General features: G+C 49.1%; 1 protein-coding gene across 1 annotated transcript in view; it reads left to right on the top strand.

The window, feature by feature from the left end:
* The first annotated feature begins 106 nt into the window (after window positions 1–106).
* The window catches only part of SLA2 (Src like adaptor 2), an 18,888-nt gene continuing 6,970 nt past the window's right edge, over window positions 107–12,024 (top strand). Inside the window, exons 1-4 of the mRNA XM_038750743.1 lie at window positions 107–252; window positions 6,451–6,544; window positions 8,527–8,613; window positions 10,241–10,344. Of these exons, the coding sequence (XP_038606671.1) occupies window positions 168–252; window positions 6,451–6,544; window positions 8,527–8,613; window positions 10,241–10,344 (370 nt within the window). The 5' untranslated portion in view covers window positions 107–167. The remainder of the gene's footprint in view (window positions 253–6,450; window positions 6,545–8,526; window positions 8,614–10,240; window positions 10,345–12,024) is intronic.

The following is a 12,024-nucleotide window of genomic DNA, read 5'->3' on the forward strand; positions in this document are numbered from 1 at the left end:
TGGACGCGCTCTCCGTCCTCAAGGAATTGATACTGGCCAATCTCCGTCTCCCTCAGAGTCCCCGCGGCGGCCCCCCACCACTCTCTGGCTCCCCGGAGACTCCCTGCCGCTCCCCATGACCATCCCACTGACTCCCACTTCACTCCAGTTCCGCAAGCTGAATCACGATGGGAAGTCTGCCCAGCAGAAGGAGAAACCGGGCCGCGTCGAACCCCCCTGCTGAGCCCCGGACCTCTTCCTCGGGGCAAAAAGGTAAGACAGGGACCCCCCAAAAAACCGGGGGGTACCCCAAAGTCTCAGGGAAACCTGCTCCTTGGGAGAGCAAGGACCGGCCCACCCGCATCCCGGATCAGAACTGCCGATGCTCCCTGCTCTCGGCTCCTGGCTCATCAGTCGATCCCTGCCTATTGTGTGAGAAGCGCTGTACTGAGCGCTTTGAGAGGACAATAGAGTTAGGAAGCACCTGCCCTCAACGAGCTGACAGTGTGCAGAGCGCTGTACTGAGCGCTTGGGAGAGTACAGTAGTGAGGCACCATCCCTGCCCTTCGAGGGCTTACGGTCTATTGTGCGCGGAGCACTATACTGAGCATTTGGGAAATGCTCAGTATACTGAGCATTTAAGCGCTTAGTCCAGTGCTCTGCACACAGTAAGCGCTCAATAAATACGATTGATTGATTGATTGATTTGGGAAAGTCAAATCGAGTTGGCAGACCCATTCCGTGCCCTCAAGAAGCTGACAGTCTTAGAGGAGGAGGACTGGGAAGATGGATGGGTGAATGAGGAGGCGCGAAATTCGGGGAGTTAATGAATAATTCATTCAATCGTATTTAGTGAGCGCTTACCGTACTAAGCACTTGAATAATTGTGGTGTTCATTCATTCATTCATTCATTCAATCGTATTTATTGAGCGCTTACTGTGTGCAGAGCACTGGACTAAGCGCTTGGGAAGTACAAGTTGGCAACATATAGAAACAGTCCCTCCCGGACAGCGGGCTCACAGTCTAGAAGGGGGAGACAGACAACAGAACTCAACATATTAACAAAATAAAATAAATCGAATAAATATGTACAAATAAACTAAATAAATAGAGTAATAAATACGTACAAACATATATACATATATACATCATCATCAATCGTATTTATTGAGCGCTTACTATGTGCAGAGCACTGTACTAAGCGCTTGGGAAGTACAAATTGGCAACATATAGAGACAGTCCCTACCCAACAGTGGGCTCACAGTCTAAAAGGGGGAGACAGAGAACAAAACCAAACATACGAACAAAATAAAATAAATAGAATAGATATGTACAAATAAATTAAATAAATAAATAAGCGCTTACTGTGCGCCAAGCACTGTTCTAAGCGCCGGGGGAGATACGAGCTAATCAGCTCCAACACAGTCCCTGTCCCGCTTCGGGTTCACCGTCTTCATCCCCGTTTTACAGATGAAGGAACTGAGGCCCAGAGAAGAAGTGAGACTTGCCCAGAGTACAGACTCTGGCCCATTTCTTTGCCCCACAGCTTCTCCGTTCCCCCCCGGCTTCCTCCCGTGGGTTGATTGGGCCTGAATCTTGCCCTGGTTAGCTTGAGGGTGCTCCAGCGCTTAGAACAGTGCTTTGCACATAGTAAGCGCTTAATAAATGCCATCATCATCATTATTATTCCTGAGACGAACGGGAGTATGGACTGGGGTGAGGTGGGAGAAGAGGGTGGGTGAGGAGCAAGCAATCAAAGGTATTTATTGAGCACTTTCTACTAAGAAATGTACTGGGTGAGGAGCAAGCAATCAATCAAAGGTATTTACTGAGCACTTTCTGTTGAGCAATGTACTGAGCGCTTGGGAGAGTACAACACGACAGAGTTAGCAGACACTTTCCCTGGTTGGAATAAGCTTATAGTCTACAGGGGGAGGCAGACATATCAATTATGATACAAAATTTAAAGATATGTACCTAAGTCCCGTGGGGTTGAGGGGGAGTCAAATATCAATCAGTCATATATAATGAGCGCTTACTGTGTGCAGAGCACTGGACTAAGCGCTCGGGAAAGGACAACACGACAAGGTAACAGGCGCATTCCCTACCCCAAAAGCCTGAAGGTCATCATCATCATCATCATCATCAATCGTATTTATTGAGCGCTTACTGTGTGCAGAGCACTGGACTAAGCGCTTGGGAAGTCCAAGTTGGCAACATATAGAGACAGTCCCTACCCAACAGTGGGCTCACAGTCTAGCACCTGTATATATCATCATCATCATCATCATCAATCGTACTTATTGAGTGCTTACTATGTGCAGAGCACTGTACTAAGCGCTTGGGAAGTCCAAGTTGGCAACATATAGAGACAGTCCCTACCCAACAGTGGGCTCACAGTCTAAATGGGGGAGACAGAGAACAAAACCATACTAACAAAATAAAATGAATAGAATAGATAGGTACAAGTAAAATAAATACATAAATAAATAGAGTAATAAATATGTACAAACATATATCCACATATACAGGTGCTGTGGGGAAGGGAAGGAGGTAAGATGGGGGGATGGAGAGGGGGACGAGGGGAAGAGGGGACAGATCAAGTACACAGATGTGCAGAAGGGATGAGGGAGCTGGGGAAAACCAGGCTTAAACGGGGAAGGTATCTTGGAGAAGATGTGATTGGGAGCAGTCTAGCTCAGCGGAAAGAACACAGATCCAGTAATCAGCCACTTGTCCGCTGTGTGACCTTGGGCAAGTCATTTAACTTCCGTGGGCCTCATTTTCCGCGTCTGTACAGTGGGATTCAATCCCTGTTCTCCCTCCTACTTAGACCGTAAGCCCCATGTAGGACAAAGACTGTCTCCAACCTAAGAATAATAATAATAATAATGGCATTTATTCATCATCATCATCAATCGTATTTATTGAGCACTTACTATGTGCAGAGCACTGTACTAAGCGCTTGGGAAGTACAAATTGGCAACATATAGAGACAGTCCCTACCCAACAGTGGGCTCACAGTCTAAAAGCGCTTACTATTGAGCGCTTACTATGTGCAAAGCACTGTTCTAAGCGCTGGGGAGGTTACAAGGTGATCAGGTTGTCCCACGGGGGGCTCACAGTCTTCATCCCCATTTGACAGATGAGGTCACTGAGGCCCACGGAAGTGAAGTAACTTGCCCAAAGTCACCCAGCTGACAATTGGCGGAGCCGGGATTTGAACCCAAGACCTCTGACTCCAAAGCCCGGGCTCCTCCCATTGAGCCACGCTGCTTCTCTAATGCCTAGCCGAATGCCTATCCCAGCCCTTAGAACAGTGCTTGATACATAGCAAGTGCTTAACAAATAATATAATAATTATTGCAGAGGAGGGAGGAGTTTCTGGTTGATGCGTTGAAGGGGGGATCAATCAATCAATCATATTTATTGAGCACTTACCGTGTGCAGTGCACTGTACTAAGCGCTTGGGAAGTACAAGTTGGCAACACATAGAGACGGTCCCTACCCGACAGTGGGCTCACAATCTAGAAGGGGGAGACAGAGAACAAAACAAAACATATTAACAAAATAAAATAAATAGTATAGATATGTACAAGTAAAATAAATAAATAGAGTAATAAATCCGTACAAACATATATACATATATATGGGTGCTGTGGGGAAGGGAACGAGGTAAGATGGGGGGGATGGAGAGGGGAAGGTGGGGGATAACCATTGGAGGATTTTGAGGAGCGTAGGACGATGTTTTAATAATACTTATGGTATTTGTTAAGCGCTTACTATGTGCCAAGCGCTATTCTAAGCGCTGGGGTAAATACAAGGTAATCAGATTATCCCACATGGGGCTCACAGTCTCAATCCCCATTTGACAGAGGATGTAACTGAGGCCCAGTGAAGTGACTTGCCCAAGGTCACCCAGCAGACGAGGGGCGAAACCGGGATTAGAACCCATGACCTCGGACTCCCAAGTCCGGGCTCTTCCCACTGAGCCGCGCTGCTCCAAAAGAGATGACCCGAGCAGCAGAGGGATGCGTGGCTTGGAGAGGAGGAGACGGGGAGGTCAGCGAGGAGGCCGAGGCGGTCGTCGAGGCGGAATCGGGCGAGAAGCAGCGGGGCTCAGTGGAAAGAGCCCGGATTTGGGAGTCAGAGGACGGTGGGTTCTAATCCCGGCCCCGCCACCTGTCAGCTGTGTGACCTTGGACGAGTCACTTCTCTGGGCCTCAGTTACTTCATCTATAAAATGGTTAAAAAGATCAATCAATCAATTGTATTTTAGACTGTGAGCCCAATGTTGGGTAGGGACTGTCTCTGTATGTTGCCAATCTGTACTTCCCAAGCGCTTAGTACAGTGCTCTGCACATAGTAAGCGCTCAATAAATATGATTGATTGATTGATTGAGCGCTTTCTGTGCTCCTCGTACTGTACTAAGCCCTTGGGAGAGTAATAATTGAGTAAGCGCTCAATAAATACGAATGAATGAATGAATGAATAAGAATAATAATGATAATAATAATAATAATTGGCATTTGTTAAGCGCTTACCATGTGCAAAGCGCTGTTCTAAGCGCTGGGGAGGATACAGGGTGATCAGGTTGTCCCACCTGGGGCTCACAGTCTTAATCCCCATTTTCCAGATGAGAGAACTGAGGCCCAGGGAAGTTAAGTGACTTGCCCAAGATCACTTTTTTTTACTCTATTTATTTATTTATTTATTTATTTTATTTGTACATATCTATTCTATTTATTTTATTTTGTTAGTATGTTTGGTTTTGTTCTCTGTCTCCTCCTTTTAGACTGTGAGCCCACTGTTGGGTAGGGACTGTCTCTATATGTTGCCAATCTGTACTTCCCAAGCGCTTAGTACAGTGCTCTGCACATAGTAAGCGCTCAATAAATATGATTGATTGATTGATTGAGCGCTTTCTGTGCTCCTCGTACTGTACTAAGCCCTTGGGAGAGTAATAATTGAGTAAGTGCTTTATAAATACGAATGAATGAATGAATGAATAAGAATAATAATGATAGTAATAATAATAATTGGCATTTGTTAAGCGCTTACCATGTGCAAAGCGCTGTTCTAAGCGCTGGGGAGGATACAGGGTGATCAGGTTGTCCCACCTGGGGCTCACAGTCTTAATCCCCATTTTCCAGATGAGAGAACTGAGGCCCAGGGAAGTTAAGTGACTTGCCCAAGATCACTTTTTTTTTACTCTATTTATTTATTTATTTATTTATTTTATTTGTACATATCTATTCTATTTATTTTATTTTGTTAGTATGTTTGGTTTTGTTCTCTGTCTCCTCCTTTTAGACTGTGAGCCCACAGTTGGGTAGGGACTGTCTCTATATGTTGCCAATTTGTACTTCCCAAGCGCTTAGTACAGTGCTCTGCACATAGTAAGCGCTCAATAAATACGATTGATGATGATGATGATGATGATGATGATGATACAGACATCGAGGAGGGATAGGAGAAGGGCCGGGATTATCGCGGTAGCAGTTTGGATGGACTAAGACTGTGGACCCCATGTGGGGCTGATTCATTTGGATCTACCCTAACGCTTAGTACAGCGCCCGGCCCATCGTAAGCTCTTGGAAAATACTGTAAAAAAAAACAACAAAAAAGTTCCTGGACCAGCATGGCGAGGAGGGGACGGATCTTTTAGACTGTGAGCCCGCTGTTGGGCAGGGACTGTCTCTTTATGTTGCCAATTTGTACTTCCCAAGCGCTTAGTCCGGTGCTCTGCGCACAGTAAGCGCTCGATAAATACGATTGATGATGATGATGTGGGAAATATCTAGACTGTAAACGCTTCTCTAGACGGTCAGCTCGTTGTGAGCAGGGAATGTGTCCGTTCTGTTGTTCTAGTGCACTCTCCGAAGCGCTTGGTACAGTGCTCTGCACAAAGTGCGCGCTCAATAAATGCGACTGATTGACGGAAGGAAAGATCTGAGGGGACCAGATGACCGATGGACCGACCGAGTGTGAGAGAGTTGAAAGGGAGGAGGACGAGGGGAGGACATGGGGGACCCTGGGCCCCAGCGTGGAGGTCCCCCGCCCCTCCTGTGTGTCAGGGACCCCTTTTCCTGGGATCGCAGATGGTCAGGGAGGGGATAATAATAATAATAATAATGGCATTTATTAAGCGCTTACTATGTGCAAAGCACTGTACTAAGTGCTGGGGAGGTTACAAGGTGATCAGGTCGTCCCACAAGTGGGTTCACAGTCTTAATTCCCATTTTAGAGATGCATTTATTTAGGGATGGGTGGGGGCGGGAAGGGATGGGAGTCGACAGGTGCTGGAGTCATGGGGTCCCCCAGGATACATCGCAGGGATCCCGCAGGTCAAGAGGTGGACGGACGCGAGGCGGGGAGGTGCAGGGGACGAGCGCTTAGTACAGTGCTCTGCACATAGTAAGCGCTCAATAAATACGATTGATGATGATGGACACCGCTGTTCCCCCAGGCCCCGACGTCTGCACGGCCGTGGCCCTGTGCCCCTTCCCCACGGGGGCGGAGGCGGCCCTGGCGGTGGGCGAGCCGCTGACCATCCTCTCAGAGTGAGTACGCCTTGGGGGGGTCCAGCCGTGCTATCATCAATCGTATTTATTGAGCGCTTACCGTGTGCAGAGCACTGGACTAAGCGCTTGGGAAGTACAAAATTGGCAACATATAGAGACAGTCCCTACCCAACAGTGGGCTCTGAGCGCCTGTGGCCTACCCACCCTGACCTGACGGTAGAGGTAGCATTCATTCATTCAATCGTATTTATTGAGCGCTTACTGTGTGCAGAGCACTGGACTAAGCGCTTGGGAAGTCCAAGTTGGCAACGTAGAGAGACCGTCCCTACCCAACAGCGGGCTCACGGTCTAGAAGGGGGAGACAGACAACAAAGGAAAACATATTAACAAAGTAAAATAGAATAAATATGTACAAATAAAATAAATTCATTCACTCAGTTGTATTTATTGAGCGCCTACTGTGTGCAGAGCACTGGACTAAGCACTTGGGAAGTACAAGTTGGCAACATAGAGAGACCATCTCTACCCAACAGCGGGCTCACGGTCTAGAAGGGGGAGACAGACAACAAAGGAAAACATATTAACAAAATAAAATAAATAGAATAAATATGTACAAATAAAATAAATAAATTCTTTCATTCAATCGTATTTATTGAGCGCTTACTGTGTGCAGAGCACTGGACTAAGCGCTTGGGAAGCCCAAGTTGGCAACATAGAGAGACCGTCCCTACCCAACAGCGGGCTCATGGTCTAGAAGGGGGAGACAGACAACAAAGCAAAACATATTAACAAAATAAAATAAATAGAATAAATATGTACAAATAAAATAAATAAATTCTTTCATTCAATCGTATTTATTGAGCGCTTACTGTGTGCAGAGCACTGGACTAAGCGCTTGGGAAGTCCAAGTTGGCAACATAGAGAGACCATCCCTACCCAACAGTGGGCTCACAGTCTAGAAGGGGGAGACAGACAACAAAGCAAAACATACTAACAAAATAAAATAAATAGAATAAATATGTACAAATAAAATTAATTAATTCATTCAATCGTATTTATTGAGCGCTTACTGTGTGCAGAGCACTGGACTAAGCGCTTGGGAAGTCCAAGTTGGCAACATAGAGAGACGGTCCCTACCCAACATTCATTCATTCAGTTGTATTTATTGAGCGCTTACTGTTTGCAGAGCACTGTACTAAGCGCTTGGGAAGTACAAGTTGGCAACGTATAGAGACGGTCCCTACCCAACATTCATTCATTCATTCAATCATATTTATTGAGTGCTAACTGTGTGTAGGGACTGTCTCTATATGTTGCCAACTTGGACTTCCCAAGCGCCTAGTAGCAGCCGTGAGAAGCAGCGTGACACAGAGAGGAGAGCCTGGGGGTTAGAAGGACCCGGCTGTGGGACCTTCGACAAGTCACTTCCCTTCTCTGGGACTCAGTTATAATAATAATAATGATGATGGCATTTATTAAGCACTTACTGAGCGCTTACGATTGATTAATTACTGTGTGCGGAGCACTGTACTAAGCACTTGGGAAGTCCAAGTGGGCAACATATAGAGACAGTCCCGACCCAACAGTGGGCTCACAGTCTAGAAGGGGGGGACAGAGAACAAAACCAAACATATTAATAAAATAAAATAAACAGAATAGATATGGACAAGTAATATATGGATGTGGTGGGCGGACGGGTGGGTCCGGGCCTGAGCCGCCCACTCTTTTAGACTGTGAGCCCACTGTTGGGTAGGTACTGTCTCTATGTGTTGCCAATTTGTGCTTCCCAAGCGCTTAGTACAGTGCTCTGCACATAGTAAGCGCTCAATAAATACGATTGATTGATTGATTGATTGATTGGGTGGGTTTCAAGCGCTTAGTCCAGCACACAGTAAGCGCTCAATAAATACGATTGATTGATTTCAGCCACGGCGACTGGTGGGACGTGGTTGGGTTTCAAGCGCTTAGTCCAGTGCTCTGCACACAGTAAGCGCTCAATAAATACGATTGATTGATTTCAGCCACGGCGACTGGTGGGACGTGGTGTCTGCGGTGACCGGAAAGGCCTATCACATCCCCAGCAGCCACGTGGCCAGAGTCTCCAACAGGTAGGGGGGCGAGGGAGGGGGCGAGGGAGGGGATGGGGTGGGGGGTGGCCACTACACTCCAGCAGGACCCCGGCCCCCCAATGCGGGTGGAGGAGGGGGCTGAGGAAGCTTCTGCCGCCCCCCCGTCAGCTCGGGGTCTCCCCCAGCCCGGACAGAGCCGGAGTGGCTCCGGGCCGGTCACCTTGAGAGGCAGCATGGCTACAGCCCCAGCCTGGGAGTCAATCAATCAATCAGTCGTATTTATTGAGCGCTTACTGTGTGCAGAGCACTGGACTAAGCGCTGGGTTCAATCCCGGCTCTGCCTTCTAGACTGTGAGCCCACTGTCGGGCAGGGACCGTCTCTATACGTTGCCAACTTTCAAAGCGCTTAGTCCAGTGCTCTGCACACAGTAAGCGCTCAATCAACACGATTGATTGACTGATTGCCGCTTGTCTGCCGCGTGACCTTGGGCCAGTCATGTGCCATCATCAGCTGTGTGACTTTGGGCAAGTCACTTAACTCCCCTCATCTGTAAAATGGGGATGAAGACTGTGAGCCCCCCGCGGGACAACCTGATCACCTTGTTAACCTCCCCAGCGCTTACAACAGTGCTTGGCACATAGTAAGCGCTTAATAAATGCTACCATCATTATTAGTAGTAGTAGTACAGTGCTCTGCACACAGTAAGCGCTCAATAAATACGATTGACGATATCATTATTATCTGTGGGCCTCAACCTCCCTCGTCCGTCGAACGAGGATGAGTGAGCCCTAGTGGGACGGAGGACCGGGTCCAACCTGATCCGCTTGCCTCCACCCCTCGGTCCGGTGCCCGGCACCTACTAAGCGCTTAACGAAGAGTACGATTATAATAATAGTGAAGGCCGGAGGGGCCGACGGGTGGGCACGGTCCTGGCCGGGATAGGGTCGCTCCGTTGGCACGCACGCCGAGGAGACGGGAGGGACGGCCGGACGGATGCAGGGGCGTCCAACAGACAGAAGTTGGTCTACGACCAATAAGTAGCCCCTGCCGCTCCCTACCCCGCTCGCCGGGCCTGTGGTAGCCCTGCCCCTCCTTCCCCAGGTCACCAGCCCCCCGGGCCTGTGGATTCCTGATTCCCTGTGGAATCGGGCGGGCCCTTGTGGGGAAACTGACTGTGTTTTCTCTTAGTCCAGTGCTCTGCACCCAGTAAGCGCTCAATAAATACGATTGATGATGAAGCACTTAGCGTCTCCCCCTTCCAAACTGTGAGCCCGTTGGCGGGTAGGGACTGTCTCTATATGTTGCCAATTTGTACTTCCCAAGCGCTTAGTACAGTGCTCTGCACATAGTAAGCGCTCAATAAATACGATTGAAGAAGAAGAAGAAGAAGAATAAGCATAATAATAGCATTTATTAAGTGCTTACTATGTGCAAAGCGCCGTTCCAAGCGCTAGGGAGGTTACAAGGTGATCGGGTTGTCCCACTGGGGGGCTCAGTCTTAAACCCCATTTTCCAGATGAGGGAACTGAGGCACAGAGAAGTGAAGTGACTTGCCCAAAGTCACGCAGCTGGCAACTGGCGGAGCCGGGATTGTTATTCCCGAGGGGGCGGGGAGCGGGGGGCACGGACTGACGGCTCGAACCCGGACCCCCGGGGTCCCCTCAGGTGGCTGTACGAAGGCCTCGGCCGGGAAAAGGCGGAGGAGCTGCTCCTGCTGCCCTGCAACCACGGAGGCTCCTTCCTGGTCCGCGAGAGCCAGACCCGGAAAGGTGAGGGACGGGCGGCCGGGTACTGTGGGGTAGGGACCGTCTCTATACGTTGCCAACTTGGACTTCCCAAGCGCTTAGTACAGTGCTCTGCCCACAGTAGGCGCTCAATAAATACGACCGATTGATTGCCAGGGGGAAGGGGCCCAGTCCCAGCCCCCTGCCCGGGCCTCCTCACACCAGTTGGGTCCGGCCCCGGAGCGAACTTCGGCTTCATTCCTTGGAGCGTATTTATGGAGCGCTTCCCGGGTGCAGAGTGCTGTACTAAGCGCTTGGGAAGACTGTGAGCCCGCTATATGTTGCCAACTTGTACTTCCCAAGCGCTTAGTACAGTGCTCTGTGCCCAGTAAGCGCTCAATAAATGCGATTGATGATGATGACCAAGCGCTTGGGAGTCCAGTAGAATGATATTACGGATGCGTTCCCTGCCCGCATGGAGGCTGCTCTGCCTTTGAGGGCTCGGGGAAGGGAATCAATCAATCAATCAATCGTATTTATTGAGCGCTTACTGTGTGCAGAGCACTGGACTAAGCGCTTGGGAAGTCCAAGTTGGCAACATCTAGAGACGGTCCAGCCCCAACGGTGGGCTCACAGTCTAAAAGGGAGGAGACAGAGAACAAAACCAGACATACTAACAAAATAAAATAAATAGAATAGATATGTACAAGTAAAATAAATAAATAGAGTAATAAATATGTACAAACATACAAACAACAAACAAACATTGGAAGCAGTGTGGCTCACTGGAAAGAGCCCGGGCTTTGGAGTCCGAGGTCATGGGTTCAAATCCCAGCTCTGCCAGCCGTCAGCTGTGTGACTTTGGGCAAGTCGCTTCCCTTCTCTGGGCCTCAGTTCCCTCATCTGCAAAATGGGGATGGAGACTGTGAGCCCTCCGTGGGACCACCTGATCACCCTGTAACGTCCCCAGCGCTTAGAGCAGTGCTTTGCACATAGTAAGCACTTAATAAACACCATCATCATCATCATATATACATATAGACAGGTAGATATGTATCTGTACGTGAAGGGAAGAGGGGGAGGGTCTCCCCGGCGTCTGATGGAGAGGGGAGCGGTCGGAAGCCCCCCCGGAGATGGAGGAAGGGAAGGGAAGTGGGGGGCGCGCTGCCGTAGCGCAAACAGGAAACCGCACCATGTGAGGAGACTGTGTTGCCAATTTGTACTTCCCAAGCGCTTAGTACAGTGCTCTGCACATAGTAAGCGCTCAATAAATACGATTGATTGATTGATTGATTGAGACGATACTCTCCGACGGCCCTGTACGGGCACGGGGTCAAAGCGGGCCTTGGCGGGGCCGGGGCGGAGGGGAGAGAGGACAGGCCCAGTCGCCGGGGGAGGCTCACCACTCATTAATAATAATGATGGCATTTATTAAGCGCTTACTATGTGCCAAGCACCGTCCTAAGCGCTGTGGAGGTTACAAGGTGATCAGGTTGCCCCCCGAGGGGCTCACAGTCTTCATCCCCATTTCCATCCCCGGAGGTCCGCCACTTGTCAGCTGTGTGACTTGGGGCAAGTCACTTCTCTGGGCCTCAGTTCCGTCATCTGTAAAATGGGGATCAATCAATCAATCAATCAATCAATCGTATTGACTGAGCGCTTACTGTGTGCAGAGCACTGGACTAAGCGCTTGGGAAGTCCAAGTTGGCAACATAGAGAGATGGT

Source organism: Tachyglossus aculeatus, chromosome 8 (genome assembly GCF_015852505.1).
Source record: "Tachyglossus aculeatus isolate mTacAcu1 chromosome 8, mTacAcu1.pri, whole genome shotgun sequence".
Lineage (NCBI taxonomy): Eukaryota > Metazoa > Chordata > Mammalia > Monotremata > Tachyglossidae > Tachyglossus > Tachyglossus aculeatus.